At 33.2% G+C, this 20708-nt stretch overlaps 1 protein-coding gene across 1 annotated transcript; it reads right to left on the bottom strand.

Moving 5' to 3' along the window:
* Positions 1–7132: 7132 nt before the first annotated feature.
* LOC147543551 (protein NEGATIVE GRAVITROPIC RESPONSE OF ROOTS-like) lies at positions 7133–9835 on the bottom strand. Its single transcript, XM_086637769.1, has 6 exons — positions 9508–9835; positions 9301–9382; positions 8145–8710; positions 7860–8022; positions 7687–7752; positions 7133–7563 (listed from the first exon to the last, which is right to left on the bottom strand). The coding sequence occupies exons 1-5, from the start codon at positions 9511–9513 to the stop codon at positions 7733–7735; spliced, it is 837 nt and encodes a 278-aa protein (XP_086493895.1). The 5' UTR covers positions 9514–9835; the 3' UTR covers positions 7133–7563; positions 7687–7732.
* Positions 9836–20708: the final 10873 nt, after the last annotated feature.

Raw genomic sequence — 20708 nt, forward strand, 5'->3', positions numbered from 1 at the left:
ATGGGTTTAGTATTTGGGACAAGTTCTGAATTGGGTGCACTCTAAAGTTTCCAAATCAGCATCAAGTTTTCCCATTTTTGTCCATTTCATAATTGGTAATTGAAAAAGTGCCAACTAAGTCTCGAAGCATAGTTTGAAGGGTTGTGTAAGCTCTCCCGGTGTGAGCCCCAGCACAATCCCATCCCAGTTATTGAGCTGGTTGGCACTGGTGGAGCATCATAATAATATTGTAAAAGTAATTTCTTGTACAGAATGAGCGGAGAGAATGCCTATATATGGTAGGAGACATTTGCCTTTCCAAGGTTGAAGGTGGACTCGGAGCAGGGCCGTGTACAGGGCATCCGGAGAAAAAAGTAACACAAACAAAGTGTGTTATGCCTGTCTCGGGTTCGACATTAACAGTTTCCAACTTCTTTTAATTTGTTTTAACGGGAACAAATCATTGGCAACAAAAAAAAACCTAGAACCAATCAGATATTCTTGGTGCTGTTATAAATATTTGATTTGTGGTGGATGATCACCACACTTTGTAACTCTCACCATCATAAGTCTCCACCGTTATTTCGTATTCAGAGACTATTATAGTGTGACTCATTAAGAAGCCTATATAAAGGGGTTCCTTGTTAATGAATAACATGTATCAATGTATCAAAGTAACAAAGTACCAAAGTAGAGAAATTCTCTACAAACATAAGAATACAATCTAGTTCTTGTTGTCTTTATCTCTTGTTAGATTTTAATTGTATTTCTTCTTCCCTCATTTATTTTTCACAACACATTATCAACATGAATTGCTCTATGATCAAAAGGGAGAAAATATTATCCATCTCCTTGAGCAAAGTATAAACAAATAAAATATTAGTAAGTTTGTTCGACTCTTATTGGGAAGTCAAAACATATTTGGATATTTATTTGTCGTATATTCAAATTTTCTCATTATTCCTATTTATTTCTAACCACTGGTTTTATGTTTGTTGAGACATAATAAACTATATCAAAATGACATAAGAATTAACTTGATGATAATGGCGAAAGGGTTAGTATTGCAAACTAATATGAATGTTAATGCAATCCAGTCTACGATAAGGTCGAGGTAAGTTATACCTCCAAAATAAATTGCCATTACTCTCATAACTCATTTTTAGTTTTTTATGCAAGTGTAAATTGAATAAAAGTTTATCAGATACATAACCATTAATATTTTTAAGAAATAAATCTCAAGGAGGATGGATATCTCATATTTAACCATCAGATTTTGGTGACAATCAAATTGAAGCATCTATTTTTATATGAGATTACCAAACTCCAAATACTTCTTGAAATTTAGAAAATTAGGTTATTTTTCGAAAGACCCCTACTTTGTGACCAGCGTCTCGCGTAGCCCCCTACTTTAAAAATACCCAGACGGCCCCTTTTTCCCTGTTCCATTAAATATCCGTTAACTCTCTCTCCTCAATCTCATCACCTCTCTCTGCCACGTCATCTATCACGCCAACTCAACATCTTCTCCGATAAGGTCGCCGACCGGCTTAAATTTCCGGCGACTCTCATGCTTAAATTTTGTTTATTTTTTTTTCTCTCTCTCTCCACCTCACCTATCTCTTCTCAGGCTCTTCAAACACCAAAAAAAAATTCTCTTAGCTCCCTCACTTTAAATACTCCGGCGAAGAGGTTTCCCTTCGCCGGAGGTTTGGTTCTAACTGACCTTTGAAAGTCTATCGAACAGATCTTTGAAGGTCTATGGAATAGACCTTTGAAGTGGTGAACCAGACCTTAGTCTATCGAACAGACCATTGAAGGTCTGTTCGAACCAGACCTTTAATGGTCTGTTTGAAAAGTACCAGATCTGGTAAACCAGACCTCCAGCAAAGGGAAACCCCTTTGTCGGAGTGTTTAGAGAGAAGAGATTTTTTTTTCTTTTTTGGTGTTTGAAGGTCGCCTGAGAAGAGAGAGGTGAGCTGGAGAGAAAGAAAAAAAATTTTAAGGATGAAGATAGCCGAAAATTTTGACCGGTCGGCGACCTTATCAGAGTAGATGATGAGTTGACCAGAGAGATGAGGTGGCACGGAGAGGTGATGAAGTGGGGTGATCTGGGTATTTTTGATAAAGTAGGGGACTACGCGGGTTGCTTGTCACAAGTAGGGGGCCTTTCGGGAAATAACCTAATTCTAAAAGAATTACTAGAGTGAATAATCTCTAAGGATGAACATATATATATCATATGAGTTAGTTAATTATCACCAAAAAGGGTAAACCCTTGAAAAAAAAAGTTTATCTACGAATTCCTGGAGAATGGCAAATATCGATAATTTTAGTATTGAAATTAGTTTCCGTTTATTCTTAAGAGATTGCAATTGAACTTTTTGTAAGAAAAATACGACACCAGGTGCAGATTTGCATATGGAGTTACAAAATTGGAAATATCATTTTAATATATCAAGATATAGTCTAATCAAATGAAAAAATTCTTCATCGTGTAAGGCGACCAATTTTTGTGAAAAAAACGGAAAATAAGATATCACAATCTTGGTTGCACTTATATTGCAAAATTTTCTCATCATATATTAAGTGGAAATTTGGATATATATTCAAGTGATGATGATATTTTTTTCGCGTCTTTGGACGGTGATGATATCCGCTTTCATATTACACCTGAAGTTGTATCCCGAAAGAGAAAGTGAGGATGAATTTTAATAGAAAACAATCACAACTGAAGTTGTAATATTAGAACAAATTGCTCACACCTAAAGTTGTTATTAGGCAGCAATTTTGGTCCAACAGATCATTTGATATGAAAATAGAAATCAAAATTTGCCTGAAGCAATTGAATTTTCGATCGTCTTTGTCACGTCCTTGAAGTATGCGTGCACAAATAAGAAGAAAATCTATCGACATTAGGGGGAGGAAGTACTATATTTAATGTCGTAAAATACTTGAAAATGATCAAATTTCTCTCACTTGGAATCAAAATACAGAGAATTTGCTAGCGGCAAATATTATTACTTTTTAAAGTGTAATGTACTCATATACGGATAAAAGTCGTGGAAAATGATTAGAGCTAAGTAGCATCTACTCGTAGACCCTGAAGGATTTTTTTTATGAAAGAATCCTCCTGAAGAAGCTATAAAATTAGAAATAAATGTGATTCATATTCTTAATAACATCTCCAGATGAGGATACATATGTCTAAAAAGAGATATCGACCTTTTACAAAGGCACATATATGAGATCATTGAACTATATGTATGCTGCGGAAATTTGAGAAATCAAATAAATCATTTCGCGCGATGTAATTCTGAAAATAGTAGCTACAGAGAGCATATTGATCCTAAATTACTATATTTTTTTTTTTGCTGAAACTAAATTACTATAAGTAATTGGACAAATTTTGACAAAATAATTCGTTACATATGTCTTTTTAATTAAGTCTTGAGACTTGATGTTGAAGTACCAACTGAGAATTACTACGAAGGTAATAAAGTAGATGTATGTAAGAAATGAAAACTCATTTAGTCTATAAAGGGTTTAACGTCCATTTATAAATTCTCTATATGAATTAAAAAAGTTCTTGAGTGGAGTTATGAAGTATTGATAAATCTTATTGTGGCTCCTGTAGAGTTTATTAAAGCTTGAGAGTAGAGTATTGAAAAAGATTACTCGAGTAAAAAAAATCTTGGAAATGAACATATTTTGAAATACTAAAAGGCTCCAAATTTTAAAGAAACTCATATTGTCTCAATTTATCATATGTCATAGAAATTCAGGTCCAAAAAATCCTAATATAGTATACAATACATTACATGTATTGTAATGTGGTTTCAGAAAACAACAATCATTCATACTTTATCAGAGAGAATATGATATGAAATGTCAATCAAGTTCTACTCTTTTTCTTTCGTTCAGGTTTTGTCTGATTGGATTTTCTTTACAAGGTTTTGGCGAGACAACTTTATTTTAGAAAAATAGTTATCAAATGATGAATTTAAACACCTCTTATGTGTGTCAAGTGGATTGTACAATGAAATGTGATAAGTACATCAATTTCACAATGTTATAGTTATCTTACTGATGTACATAATACACAAATAAAGATCACTAAAGAGCGACTTCAATTGATATCCCTGAAGGATTTAACAAGATTCAATCTAAAGTATGCATAAACTTTAAAGCATTATATGAATGCAACTTGAAATGTAAAATGCTACTTATTATATGTTCGTGTATATATACCAAGAGGAAGATGGCGGTACAAAGTTGAACAATGCCTTGACCTTTCAGAGGGGGAACAAGTTTATGAAGACACTTTATACTGCATTTTCATACTGTACTCTTTTTCTTTTGTTAAGATTTTTTCTCACAGGTTTTTTCCTAACAAGGTTTTAATGAGACATATTATGTGAGCATCAAAGATGAACAAATAAAAAGAATTTGTACTCTTTTTCCTTAATTATGGTTTTGTCCCATTGGATTTTCCGAGTAAGGTTTTAGTGAGGCAAATTTCTGATGTGGTGGACATCCAGGGGGAGTGTTATAGATATTTTATTTATGGTGGATGACCACCACACTTTGTAACTCTCACCACCATAAGTCTCCACCATTACTTTGTATTCAATCACCATTGTTTTGTGACTCTCTATTGGTTATGTAACTCATCAAAGAGGCCTATATAAAGGGGTTCCTTGCTAGTGAATAATATGTATCAATGGATCAAAGTACCAAAGTAGAGAAATTCTTTACAAACATAAGAATACAATCTAGTTCTTCTTGTCTTTATCTCTTGGTTATATTTTAATTGTATTTCTTCTTCCCTCTTTTAGTTTCACAGTGGGGGCTTATAATTTGTTGTATTCTTGTTTGAAGTTAAAATATCCCAAATTAAGTTTGACTTAACAAAGTTATTAAATTGTAATTTTAAGAATCAAACGTCATGGGTTCTATCATCACATTTAGTTTGTTATATTTGTTATATTTCTAAAAATATTTGAACTTTGGGATAAAGTAAAATATATTCTTATTACTCAAGAGAAAAAAGATACCAGGATTAATAATTCTGTAATTATTTTTATAACGTTATAATTAATTTTTAAATTGTAACTTTCTAACCGTTTCATTAGCTATTAAGGAAGAAAATATGTATTAGGTGATTCCGAAGGGAAATTGTTCTGAGATGATTCCTTAAGAGCACTAATTCGCGAGATAGAAATTAATTCACAACATGTTTCGCCTATTATCACTAACATTCATCATGTTTAATTTGATCATCTAAGAATCTAATTACTTAGCTGCAATACTGCTCGCATATCAAAGAAGTTTCAAAAATAATTGAAGCGATCATTCAGAAATCTCATACAACGGGTTTCGTTTCGTCAACAATTTAATAATTATATTATTGAATAATGTTAAACTTTTATTTATTGATATATAAAATATTTTTATTTATTTTATGTTATCATGCAAGAGGGGCTCTTGTAAAGTTTGACATCGACCCTCAAATTCTCATTCCAACTGGGAGTAAGGGATACTGAAACATCTAATAATGCGATGATTTTTCGTCATATATGGGAGATAGTAACTATCAAAAACGCTATGGGTTCGGTGGGTGAAGAAGAACCTAATTCAGAACCGATAATTTTGGTCGATGTCGATCATTTGTCGATGTGTATGGTGTTGTAGATCTATCTTAAGTAGTAGAGACCAAGCTTGAGAGATTTGGAAGTCCGTTTATCGTAGATTGGGGGAAGACAAGGTTCTGGACTGACGAGCCTAAAACCTTTTTTTTTTACAATTCAAAAAGAGATAGCTTAACTATTTTTTAATTTTTGTTATTGACAATGTGAAGGAACAAGATGGATTATCAAAATAAGGGAGAAGGGTTTGGGTGACTGTAACCGTGACCTAAACGCCCGTTAGGTCAAACTGAATGAGAGGGGGAGTGTCCTATTAGAAGAATGGAGGTCTCTATCAAACTTTCCATATATATATTGGTCATTACTTATATTCCTTTAAGAAGGAGTGAAGTTTTCATTTTATCCTTTAAAGTAGGAAAAACTAAAGAAAATCTCTATTTGTCCTTTGTGTCAAATTCCGATTGAGACTCTCAACCGATAGGAATCCTTAATTTCTTTGCGTATCCAATGCAAAATTCTAAATATGTTTGATTTACTTACGTGACATAATTATTTTTATAAATTTTTGTAACGAAATAATTAGTTATTTTAAACATAGTATAGAAGGCTTGATTTATATTGGTTTAAATTCAAATATTGATGAGTTTGAGAATTAGAGATATCTCAAGAAGACACTGTAGAAATATAGTGTCTTCTTGAGATATCTCTATTTCACTACTTCCACATCTTCTTAGAGATCTAAATTGAGAGTTGCATTGGAGAAAGTTTTTAGGGAAGAACTCTAAAACTCTATGCGACACTCAAAGTTGTAACATTCAGTGTTGCATTGGAGATGCTCTTACCCTTTACATTCGAATTAGATTAGTTACTCAATCTTAAGATTCACTATCACTAGCTGAAAATGTCCATGAATTATAGCTATCTTGCCACAGTATGAAACCAAGTCAACGGCATAATTCAAGGCTGGATCTAATTGATTTTGAAGAAATAAGTGAACATAGATTTGTTCAACTTGGTTAATTTCTTGCTGAAAAATAGTAGTATAAGTTTTTATCTTCTCCTACCCCTTTTTTACCATGTCGAATGAATATATATATATATATATATATATATGGTAATATATATATATATATATATGGTAATACAAATACAGACACTTACATATGAGAAATGCTAACTGTACAAAGGATATTTGACAAAATCTTTGACTCGATGAGTCACACAGGTAAAAGAATGGTCCATATCAAAGTCAAACTTTTAAAAATTTTGTCTTGAGTGAAAATGAGTCATTAAGTCAAGGATTTTATCCTTGTAGCACTCCCACATATATAGCCACAGTTTTCAAGAACTGTAGTGTAAAGTTAAGATACTCAGTCATCCCTTGTGATCAACTGGACGGCGAAAAATGAAGAGAGAGAGAGGACTTATTGTCTTTTTATTGAAACATTAAGCTAGCAAGAGTAGACACACATTTATATAGCCGTGGAAGAAAATGAGACTGATGATGAGGAAAACTAACTTGCTAGCTTATTCCAAGAGTACAATTCCTTACATTATATGGCCAAAGAAAAATGAACCCGCGCGAATCCAAAAAGTAACAAACAATATTCAATATTGTTTGCAAAAAAAAGGAATAGAACAACACGACGCTTACAGATGCACACACCTACACTCATGTGTACGCGAGTAAAAAATGTCTTCCGAAAAAGATGTTATTGTAATTGTCGCGTATTCATACCCCACTTTGCTTTTTTCTCCATTAATTCAATAACTTAATCAAGAAATCCTAATTTTATTGATTTTATGATCGTAAATTTCTAATGTCACCTCACTAAGGTGAAAATTTTCTCAATTTGAGTTCTTGAAAAGTCTTAAACACAATAATTGAATAATCGCAAAGGTAGAACAGTAGATGTATTGCCTTTTCTCTCTAGATCTGCAAAATTATAACATGTGTAATCTTAATTAGTCATAGTATTTTCAGTAATAGTCAATTAATTAATTTATAAAAGAATAAACTGTCGCTAAATAATTGTATGTTGCAAAAAAGAGAACTTACCATGTACCATATATTTTCACAATTTGAGGTAAATTATAGCCCAAGTTTATATTTCTAATACAATATCTGCAATGCAAAATCATTATAAACCCATTAATTATATCATTTATGTATTCATATATATGTATTGAGTTCTTATAACCGAACGAAAAAAAAAGCAAGCATGAACTTACATTCGGAATCCGTCTTGTCCCATTTAGATGATCCATGGTTTCCTCTATCTTCTTCTATTTCTTTCTTTAAAACATGTCTATTGTCCTGCAAATATTTCTTTGATGTTGAAGTTGCTCCTGAGCTTCTAGGTTGAATCTTTTTGTGCAGTATTGCTCTAAGAAGCTGTTGAAGGTGAATTAGAGTTAGAAACATTAGGTTTTACTTGGTGTTATCTAGTAAACACCTACATGCATTCAAACAAGTTCTCTCTCCCATATATATAGATGAATGTATCATATAAATACCTTCTCCATCCTGGACTCTGGAAGTTGCATTTGATCTCTCAAACTCGGAGTAGGAGCGAAACCACTCGAGCAAACAAACATCTTTTTAAGAAGAAACGATATCGATTTTTTCTTGATAGCTTTATTGCTACCATCAACGTTAATGTCTCTTCCTTTCCCTAATACTACGCTTATACTCCGTCGAAGATCTGCAATTAATTCTTTATCTACCTCCAAATCTTCTGAACTTGTATTACAAATTGTTCTATCAACCTCCAAACTTGATGGACAATTTAGAAATTTATCCAGAGGAAGACTGTTTCCATTTCTCCTTTGGCTTTCGGTTTGTTTGCGGGATAGTAATTTTGTTAATTCTTTTTGTACTTTTCCAATTTCTTCGGCCGTAAAATCTAAATGATCTTCCGACGGTGATGTGATCTCTTCGTCGTGTATATAATTGTCATCATCTCGTGTAATTTCCGAATTTTCATTTACATTGTTACTGTTATTACCGAATGTTCCAATTGCTAGGAATGCATTAGGCCAATCATTGAATTCTTCTTTGCAAGATTCCCTCGTAGTTTTATCTATAATCATGTAGAAAACATTATTTAGAAAAAATAATCATATATAAGTATATATAATATACTAAAGAAAATAAAATTGTGAAAGACAAATGAAGAAGCACTAGGAATATTTAAAGAAAATTAAACTCATTTTCGTTTTCATTGGAGTAGTACCTTTTTCTATTTTTGTAAGAAACTAGGAATGTTTTTCTATTTCCCAAACCCTAGGGATTTGTATAAAATCATTAATTTATCCTTAACCTCTGCAATTATCTAATTTTGTAAGTCTCATATAATTGAGAATAATATATTTTTTACTAAAAAAAAGGAAAAAAGATATAATTTTCTAGCTCACTTAGAACAAAGGAAATTATTGTAATGCTCGATTAACCTCCATCTACAGTCGTACAACAAAATGTCGTTTAGTTTACCTTTGCAAAGTAATTGCATCAACAAATAACTACTAAATCGAGTAAGATGTCAACTATCTTTTCGACAATTGAAAAGCCAAATTAAGAAAATACAATATAATAACAAAATGAGTACATATTAAGTAAACTAATTAACCAATTAAAAGAAAATAAATATAATATTTAAATGAAACTACTTACTATTAATAGAAGTCCCAATGGGAGTAATTGGCTTCTTAGGGTTTTGTTTTGCAGTGAGCTTACTTTGCATCCAACCAAAGATCTGCATGAAATAAAATCAATCCATAAATCACCCAACACCATAACTCAGAACCTTACTATTAAAAGCAAACCAATAATTTCATGCAAATTTCTCAATTTCTATAAAACTCTTTCTCATGGTCTTACCTTCATCTTTACAGATTCAAGTTGATGTGGAACCTCTTCAAGAATAAATTTGAGTTGTATGATGATAGTATAATAAGATCTTGACAGTGAAATTAAAACCAAACTCTTCGAAAAAAGGATATGTATACAAGAAAGAGATGGGAAAATGTAGTAATGGTGGAACTAAAAAATTCTTATATTGGAAGTTCTAATAAAACCCTAAAATTTAAAACCTCCAAAGTGTTAATAAATAGTGAAAGAGAGTTTTGAGGAATTCTATGGGAAAGAAAGAAGAGTGTAGTAGTTGTTATTGGTTCAAGTTCCAAAACACTAGTATCATTTTCAACCTAACAATCTCTCTCTCTCTCTATATATATTTTTATCTCTAAATGTGATCTCTTCTTTTCAACTACTATGTTTAATTGTCTACTAATTTAACCCATTACGTTATCTTTGTAATTTAATTTAATTTAATTAATTTAAAATAGTTATAATAAAAAAATCACTTTTTTATATGTATTTTGTTTTCATGCAGTTAACCCTAGTTTGGGTTAGACTTGGATTTAGAGTTGCCCGAGTTGCCCGAAAGTGTGTGAAAGTTTTCCCATTTAATCAACTCATACTATATATTTTTGACTTACCAAATTGTACTAAAAAAAGATTACCAAGTTCATACAGTTTTCATGACCTACAACTAAGAGCATCTCCGGTGCAAGACTCAACCTTAATTTCTTATCACATGAAACTTTAAAACTCTTCTTTTAAAAAGAGCATTTTCAATTCAAAATTCAAATGAGATCTTAAATGATGTGGAAGCATTTACTTTGAAGATGTCTTAATTATAAATTCTATTTTTTTTTTTGAGTATCTTACTCTAAATTTAATTTTAGAACTGATAGCAAGTATTCCTCTTTCAACTGTTTTTCCTAGTAAATGTATGTGTAAAATTTATAACTATTAGAGTGTTATTAGTCTTGCATTGGAGTAACTCTTGAATAAGAAACACTCAGTTTAACAATATTAGAAAGACAATCTCAATTGAGACTTGACACATACATCAATTAGAGTTCTTTGTGAGTTTTGCAATGGAGATGCTCTAATGCTTAGACTCTTCGGAGGTGGATGTATTGGCTAAGCGAGAAATGCTCAAATGAGGATTAGATCAATTTTTAGATGTGTGGCGAGATTACATGCCCCAAATAAATGTGATCGGTTAGTCTTGTTGTTTTTAAGCAAAGGAAATTAGTTACATGCCTTAACTTGGTAAACTACTTTCGCAAAATTATGGCCTTTTCAAATAAATACAAATTTATAATTATTTTTAATTTAGGTTTTAGGTGTCGTTTGCTAACACATAAACGATGTTCACTTATTTAAGTAAAGAAAATAGTCTGATAACACAAATTTTTTTATTTCGCTAGTAGAAATTGACTTCTTTTAAAATTTATATTTCTGCTTTTAATTTTAAAATTCAGTTGCTTAACATCAACAAATACACGATTTTTTACTTTACTAATTTGGATCCATAGATTAACCTTGTGGCTCATGAGTTTGTATCGATTGCCTTATAAGAGGTTTAATATTAATATTAACTTACTTTCGACCCAGGAAGGCACTATGATTCACATAGTTTTGTCCATCTTCATAGCCCACCTTTTGTTTCTCATCTCTCAGCTCAATCTCTGTCGATTACTTTTGTGTTTGATTTACGAATAGATTTAACTTCTTATCCAAATTCCGTAACATGTTCACTTCCACCTCTCTTCGCAATTCATTTGCGAACATTTGTCGGATTAGCAGGGTATTTATACTCGGGCTATAACGACGATCCCATTTACCAAGTGTCTGATTAGATTCTAATTTGTGGAACTCGAGCGGATATGGTCTCTGTATATGGAGAATACTGGCGGGATAACTCGAAATCTTCTTTTCATTCCACCTTACAGACATCCTCGTTTCGTTCTGAAACTTTGGATGTTTGTTTAACCCATCTTCAATGTTACAGAAAGTTCGGTACTAGTTTCATCTTTCAGTCAACCGGAAGGACTCTCAAGACCACATTACATATCATCCTCTTGCAGAGTTGGCAGGATTATAAGCTACAGAATGAAGGAAGCTCCACTAATCGAAGCGATATTATGCAATTCCTAAATTATGTAATTTTGTTGTTTTTATTTGTTTACGGTTATGTATGTTTTTCTAATTTGAATCTTGTAATAGACTCTTAAGTTTAATGCATTTGCTTTCAACAAAAAAAAACATCCCAACAGAAACCTCCACAACATACCACCATCATCACCACCACAACCACCGCATCTCCATCTCACACACCCACTACTACACTTCAACCACCGCTACCACACTTCAACCACCATCACCATTGTCACCACCGCCCCCGTACCTTCATCACAACTGCCACCACCAGCTACCTTCACGTCTCTATCAATGTAGCTCCAAGGCTCCAAAACGGCTACTGCTTCTGCCGCCACGATCTCGACCACCACAACTATCACCGCCGCATTTGTCACAACAGTAATCATAAAAAAAAGTTATAAAGAAAAATATTGTTTAAAAAATTACAAATAAATTATATTAAATCAAGTGTTTCCATGAGAAATAAAAAATAATAATAAATTTTGTTATCTTTTCTTTAGTGATAAACAACTATTTTGTCAAATATTTTTTTTTTTTTTTTGAGAATTGTCAAATATATTCTTGATGATTTTTTTGTACTTTATTAAAGCAAAAGAACTTCTATTACAAACAAATAAACGACAACTCAGTCTAACTTAAATTTTTAGTTGTTACAAAATTTACAGTTATATATCATATCTTCCGAAGAGTACCCTTACTAGGCTTAGACACCAGCTTCAAATAAACCTTCAATTAAGTGTAGGATTCCAATTTTCACTCTCATTTTTTTTTCTTTAGAAGAATTAATGAAGAGCCCGTTCAAAAACTTCTCTGCTTTCTCATTTCTATTTTTGCTTCTTTATTAGGAAATCTTTCTTGCTATTTGAAAAAGGTAAAATGGACATTTTACCTTGTAATAAAAGTAAAGTTGTTATTCTTTTTCAACTTTGAACGTATCAACCGGAATCATTAACAACTCCTATAAGATTTCAACAAAAAAAAAAAAAAACTCCTATAAAAAGTAACTTCAAATGTGATCTTATACTTTGGCCAAATTAAACACTACTAGTACTGCCATTATTGCTAATCGTAAGTACAATTAATAGCCATTATTGCTAGTCGCAATGAAACTATAAATGGTTTTTTTCTCAATTTGATCATAAAAAGAACAATACTGATAAAAAATGTCTGTTAGTTCCTAATCTATATAATAAGAGAGGATAGTATCTTTTTCAAATAAATATTCCTTTTCAATGGCAAAGATTTCATCTTTAAAGGTTTTTTTAGAAATAGACTACTATCTACATTAGTCATTACATGGCCTTGATACATCAAGATGAGACAAATTTATTATTTATACAATTTAATAACTCAAATTCAATAACTATGGATTCTACGTAATCTGAGATTCAAATCTCGTACCTTGAAGGTTTTGTAGTTTATGTCAACACTATTAATCGTTTGGACAACCATCTTCAAAGGTTAAGATTATATCTCTCAAATTTATCTCCAGGAAATGATATTTTAACCTATCAAATTTATCTGCAATCCACCCAACACTACCCTGGTAACATAGTGAAATGAGACGGGCAGAAGGGGCAGCAAAAGATGGAGTGAGGAGCTAGGGTTAAGTTAAGAATTATAAGGGACCCACAAGAGTAAGTATGGGCAGGATTGGAAAAACAACCCACCTTCCCATGGGTATGTCTCTTACTCACCGGACCATCTCCTGGAACTCACTTCCCCCCACCGCCCTCTCACTTTGGCCAGCTTCAGTACTCTCATTCCTCAACACAAACAGTACTCTCTATACATGTCTTTTCTTCATTCTAAAATTCTCTGTCTCTCCCTCTATGTATATATATATATAATACAATATACATGTATCTTGTACTCATATTGAAGTGTTCTTCTCTCTCTCTCTCTCTCTCTCTCTCCAAGTTAAATTGTAGCCAACTCTAAAAGGAACACAAAAGATTAAACAATATATTTGTGAAACCATAGATTTTGTAATGTCTCATCTCTGTTCTGTATGAGTACTATAAATATTGGAAACCATGTATAGGATCATTAATTAAGATGGAACATAAATTTTTGGGTTTACTTAAAATGGGAATGTAAAGGAGGGTTAACTTCCTTTTACCCTAATTGTGACCAATATGCTATTTTGGCCCTTAATTGTACTTGACTCCAATTTTGGTAACCTTAATTTGTGACCCATTTGCTATTTGGGCCCTTAATTGTGCCCAACTTCCATTTTGGACCCTGATCGTTATCTAATTTTTTAGTTTTGTCTTTGATGTATTTATGTTTAATTTGATTGGTTTCCTCTTATTTTTTTTTCTTTAATCCAATTTTCTAGCTGGCAACCTTCAATTATAAAAAACAAACAAAAAAAAATTATTTCTTCTTTCTCTCTCTAAACACTCCGCCGAAGAAGATAGAGGTGAGGTAGAGAGAGATTCAGTGGAGATAGATGTGAGGTGGAGAGAGATGTGAAGTGGAGAGAGATGTGAGGTGGAGGTGAAATGTGGTTAAGTGGGTGAGATGAGGTAGATTAATATTTTTTATTTAATTTTATTCTGGAAATATTTGTACAAGAAGGGTAGCTATGACATCAAAAAAGTTAAACAATAAAGTTAACTGACGAAGTTACAAAAGGGGATAAATTTAAATTTACAAAAAATAACAAGCCAAAAAAGAAGCTGGTCACAGAAATAACTCTTTTTTTTAATGAACTGAACTTTAGATCTTTTGCATATTACATAGCAAACTATGATGGGTGCCATTGCGATTCTCTTTTCGCCAAGATCGTCAATCAAATAATCTACAAACACAATTAATTTAGACCAATTTTATTCATGACCAAACTATACACTAATTTCTTGTTTCACTCGTAATCACATTCATTTCTCGCGTCAAACTTGAAGTTAGTTTGATATATCTATCGGGTAAGGGAAGTAATGTAAATAAAATTACTATTTGGTTATGAAGGTTTGAAATTAAACAAGATGTGACAAGATCATGTACTTCAGGTGGCAGGTGAGTAGGTATATCTACATTAATCTAATGAAAGAGTAAACCATTGGTTCCAAACAAAATCCTTATTGAATCTAATTAAGTGTCACAGTATTTTGTACTTTGTTCCAAACAAAATCCTAATTAAATATCTAATCATGGGATTTGCAATTCGGGTTAACTGCAAATTCAAATGCCAATTAAGCCATTTAGATAATCTTGTCTGAGCATAATCGAACTTTATTATATTGTAATGTCTTAGTGTATTATTTTCACATCTTGAAATCTCATTTCCGTCTCTTCTACTTTTAATTCTGTAGAAGTCGGAGTTCCATGAAAATACATCTGAGTCAGTTGGTACAAGTTGTATTATTTATAATTATTTATCAACCAACATCTAAAAAGATAATTTCAACAAAAGAAAAATCTAAAACGATAATTTGGTTACAAAGACTACTAATTAACAATAAATGATCCAAGTAACTAAATGAATCCAAAAATTGGGCTTAATTTCTAAAGTTCTATGAAGTAGAAAAAGAGAATCAATGAAGTAAACCTTTAGCTAATTAAGAGTCTGAACCTATTATAATAAGTCTATGTCGATTTATCGATAAAATATAAGTGACAATAACAAATAATGATAAAGAATTAGAAGGACGATATATATGACTATGAATGTTATCTAAATCCAATATCGAGAAATAAATTACATGGGAGAAAAACAAAAGCATGTGAAATTGTCCAATCACATGTGGTCTTGCCATGTCAGCATAGAGCAAGTGGGTAATTATGCAAGTGGGGAAGAAAAAGGAAGAATGCCATGTGTCACGACAAATATGTGGTGGGAGTACATGGATTAGTGTCAGATTCTTCAACACGTGCGCCGAAGGGGTCGGGTTGACTTTCACACACACTCTCTCTCTTCTCTCTAAACAAAATGAATCAAATCATCACATTGGAATAGATGTTGACTTTGGTAGTTCAACTTCTTTTAGTTGCCTGCATCATTAATTTTGACTATGCTTTCTCTTTTACCAAACCCTTGTAACCTTGTTTAGGGTAATACCATTGGTCCATTACCATACTTGGCCAAATCTTTTCCACGCCGGCTAAGAAATGATGAGTCAAATATTACTATGATTTTATCCAATAAAATCACCTCTTTTCTCAACAATATTTGATACAATGTCCCACTCTAACATAAATTTGTTTTTGAGAAAAATGAAATATAGTACTATGTATTGTTATAATATGGAAGTGGTTGAGTGGTTTGATCATTTCTTTAGATTCGAGAAGCCAATGGTTGGAGTGTTAATGTAAAGTTATTTATTTCTAAGATTAATTAAATGTGATTTTAGATAGAGTTTAAGACCCTTTAGAATAATTTTTTAGATCTTTATAGGACTTTTAAGGATCTCAAGTATCGTGGTTGCGACAGTTAATGTGTATAATCAATTCAACCCGTATCTTCTTAATGTATTAATAACATGCATGAAAGGGATGACTTTTTGAGCCTTTATTTTGTCGAAAAAGAATACACAAAATTAGTGGACTATACTTGTCAAGATGATGTTATTGAAAATTCTGAAGTGACTACTTAGCAGATTGCACTGACTTTGTAATAGTTGTGAAAACAAATGAGATACGTACGATTTGAAATGTAGTTTGAAATGTCACAAATGATTTTTCAATTTGATGAACATAATTATTTATAAATTATCAAAAGTTAACTTAACTATGGAACAATGTAGCAAATTGTGATATAGCTCATCCAAGAGAGCATTCTAGATCAATCTTTGGTCAACATGTGCTTAAAATTTTTTAGTGAAGTACAAAGCCAACCAATTAATTGCCAAAAACTATTTTATGCTTGTCTTACAAGCACACATAAACAAAGTTATTAAGCCAGTATGAGAAATTCTAGAAACAATGTGATAGTTTCCATGCACATATAAGCAAGGGACTAGTAGTTTCTTCCTTATCAAAGATGTTATAGGATAATAAAAGGCTAATATAATACTCTTCATTCTCCAATCAAAATTTAAATCTCAATCTCACATTTTCATCCTTTTCTTTTGCCCTAGAACTTCTCTCCATGCATCTTGAGATGCATGCATAGCCAAGAAGCAAAAAACAGGTGTAAAGGTGGTCTCACTTAAATCAAGATACTACATTTTTATCATATCAAAACCAACTAAGTAATCCATGTGACCTAATTTTTACCTAATCTAATACCCTACTTTTCTCAATCTAGGGTTTGGGGTCTCACTATTTCCAAGCCAAATCTTTTGTTAATCAACTTGAATGAGACCATACTAAAAAGGGAAAATCTTTCTAAAAGTAGGCATGAGAATTGTGAACCCTAATGCTCCACGAATCAGCACTTCACTTTTTTCTAGTTTGACCTAAAGCGCGTCTTTCATTGGCTACTAAAGTAATTTACAAACAATTGTTCTAACTTGAAAAGTGTGAGACGTGACATATCACATATTCACTGCTGGCTGGCCATACGATTTCAGGAGCGCCAATGTGTTTTACAGGGCTGGTCCTAACTCGTACGATGTCCAAAGCGGCCAAGAAAGTTGGAGTCTTTCACGCAAGAGACGGGAGCAGAGGCGTGGTTGCGAATTTGAGGTCCTGGACGAAATTTAATTGCAGGTCTTTCGTACAAAAATAAATTACGAGCAAAAAATTGAACAAAACGTAAGATGATCAAAATCATAGATACTTCACATGTGTATTTATGTATTATTATTTTTTTGTGTGAAAAACACACTTAACTTTCTATTTATAAAAAAACACTTCAAAAATTATGTGTGGCACCCGGGACTTGAATCCGAGTCATTGCACATACGCCCATCACCGTTCCCAGCGGAGTTAATAGTCGTTAGATGATTAAGTGGGTGTGTATGTTGGTTTTGGTGTACCGATTCAACGAGTTGACTCAGCGAGTCTATAACCGAATCCCTGGTGAAACTGGTTACTACTTTGATTTTATTTGTAAATTAATCAAAAACACTTTCTTTCCAAATTAATGGAGAAAAACTAAGGAATAAAACAACTCAATATCTTTCGTATTTCTAACCGATAATGTCTGTTATCTAGAACAGATGATTCGTAGTGGAATCTCACTATCGATTTAAGATCGAAAAGAGGAATTGTATCATTCTGTGTTTACTGATTTATTACTTTAAAAAGTCAACACACTTCTGAGTTGGAAAATCAGAATGTCTTTGATGAAGAAATCAGATAGACTAAAAAGAAAAAATCGGAGGATAAGAAGAAGAAGATTTTTAACCGAGGCGTGGTATTCCTCTTTCCTTAAGACAATTGACGCCTTGTATAGTACCAAACAGTTACTGGCGTTTGTCTCCCAGGATATAACGATTACCTTTCGATTCAATGGTACTTTGAATCAGAAAGCAGTCGAACTTGAAAGTATACTAACCTCTGACTTATGCAAATGGACCAAACTTCTTGCTTATGAAACTGTTGGTTTCGGTGTACCAATTCAATGAGTTGACTCAGCGAGTCTATAACCGAATCACTGGTGAAACTGGTTACTACTTTGATTTTATTTGTAAATTAATCAAAAACACTTTCTTTCCAAATTAATGGAGAAAAACTAAGGAATAAAACAACTCAATATCTTTCGTATTTCTAACCGATAATGTCTGTTATCCAGAACAAATGATTCGTAGTCGAATCTCACTATCGATTTAAGATCGGAAAGAGGAATTGTATCCTTCTGTGTTTACTGATTTATTACTTTAAAAAGTCAACACACTTCTGAGTTGGAAAATCAGAATGTCTTTGATTAAGAAATCAGATAGACTAAAAAGAAAAAGAAAAAAAATCAGAGGATAAGAAGAAGAAGAAGATTTTTAATCGAGGCGAGGTATTCCTCTTTCCTTAAGACAATTGACACCCTGTATAGTACCAAACAGTTACCGACGTTTGTCTCCCAGGATACAACGATTACCTTTCGATTCAATGGTACTTCGAATCAGAAAGCAGTCGAACTTGAAAGTATACTAACCTCTTACTTATACAAATGGACCAAACTTCTTGCTTATGAAACTCCTTAAAAACTCTGCTAAATATTTATCTTAGACTCTCTAATATGATCTTCTAACAATGCTTGATGCTCTGGAAAAAAACAGATTGAAATTTGGAGTTGATTTGGGTCCTATAAATAGGTTTCGAATAGATGCATTCATAAGGAACACTTCTGTTGGGGGTTAGAGACGCATCTGTTGGAAGAAAGAGGTGACAGATCACTTAGTTCCAACAGTTACTGTCGGCTAAGATTTTGACTGTCAGATCTCGCTCAAAAGCGCGAAAAAAACGCCCTCCGTTTGATCTGATGGACTTATACCGAAACCATACCGAAATCTTAAGGAGATCCGCCGTTGGATGGGGTTTCGGGATGATCCCACCTCGTGCCCGACACAGGCTTAATGCGATCCGTTGGATCTGGTGCATTTGCGCGGAGTGAATGCGTTCCGTCCGATCTGGACGTGTTTCCTTTGCGTAAATGGCCCCCAAACCAACTTTTCCTTATTGCGATTTAGTCCCTAAATTAACCAAAAATCGATCAAACTTCAAACTTGAATATCTCATTCATCCGGAATCGGATTTGAGTGATTCTTGGATCTAAACTTAAGAGCTCGACGAGACGAACACAATGGTATGATTCGTTTATGAGTTTGACGACTTGAACCGATCCAAAATCGGCTCCGGTTCCAACAATCCCCACATGAATGAATATTCGAGATTTCCTATCATGCAGACTTACTAGACTGACACATTGACAAAGGTTAGAGGTGAAATTTCGCTGCATCGGGATAGATAGCTTGCGGCTTTGAATCTTCCGTAGTGAGTAGCCATCGGGTTTACAAAGACCTTAGTGAACTATGTCTTAAACTGGGTTCCATGAGTTGTAAACCAACGAGTAACTATCACACAGCTAGTTCCTTACTTTCAAAAGTTCTCGGTTGTGTTCATTTCGGCCCTGAACAACCTGGTTTTCATGTGTGCTCTAGAGAAGTCGGCCATTACGACCTTCTCATAGAACCGGCATCAGTTCGCACACATATAGGTTATCCGTAATAACGTATCCTGCTATACCTCACGTTAGACTCAAGTTCTAAGTTTCCGGATTCATAAAAAGCTTAACGCTTAACCTCTCATTGCAGACAACACTGATGTCATCCTAGGAATGGGTAAGAGATAAATCTCTTTCAGTGTTCCGTTCGAGTCAGTATATAACTTCTGTGTTCCCGTTGAACCTACATCTTGGGATCTCCAGTCACATAGGTTGGGTTTCCGTTATGACTTTACTCATTTACTTTAGGCAAAAGTCCCATTCCTCTTGATGAAGCAATTACTAACTCTCTAGGTAACCCTTTTGTAAATGGATCCGCTAGGTTATCCTTAGATTTGACATAATCTACTGTTATGACTCCTTCTGAGAGTAATTGCTTTACGGTGTTATGTCGTCGACGAATATGTCGTGACTTACCATTATACATTTTACTATGTGCTCTTGCAATAGTTGCCTTATTATCGCAGTGTATTTTTATTGCAGGCACCGGCTTAGTCCATAAAGGAATGTCCTCCAGGAAGTGTCGCAGCCACTCTGCCTCTTCTCCTGCTTTATCCAGAGCAATGAATTCGGAATCCATTGTCGATCGAGCTATGCATGTTTGCTTAAAGGATTTCCATGATATGGCAGCCCCACCTAGTGTGAATACGTATCCACTGGTTGACTTGGTATCATCAGTATCTGAGATCCAGTTGGCATCCGCATATCCCTCTAATACTTCTGGATATTTGGTATATAATAGTCTATACTCTTTTGTCTGTCTCAAATACCTGAGTACCCTTACTATAGCCGTCCAATGTTCTTTACTTGGATTGCTAGTAAACCTACTCAATTTGCTAACAGAATAGGCTATGTCTGGACGTGTACAATTCATCAAGTACATTAGACTTCCAATTATCTGTGAGTACCTTAACTGGTTTCCTCCTTGACTACGATTTTTCATCAAATGTACGGTCGGATGTAT

Source organism: Eschscholzia californica, unplaced genomic scaffold (assembly GCF_041429995.1).
Source record: "Eschscholzia californica isolate CP2 unplaced genomic scaffold, dmEscCali1.0.p SCAF_4, whole genome shotgun sequence".
Classification (NCBI taxonomy): Eukaryota; Viridiplantae; Streptophyta; class Magnoliopsida; order Ranunculales; family Papaveraceae; genus Eschscholzia; species Eschscholzia californica.

Coding starts and splice junctions, on each gene's coding strand:
- LOC147543551 (XM_086637769.1), bottom strand. Junction 8,711..9,300: donor CATTGGGACTTCTATTAATA/GTAAGTAGTTTC, acceptor ACATGATTATAG/ATAAAACTACGAGGGAATCT. Junction 8,023..8,144: donor CAGAGTCCAGGATGGAGAAG/GTATTTATATGA, acceptor CACCTTCAACAG/CTTCTTAGAGCAATACTGCA.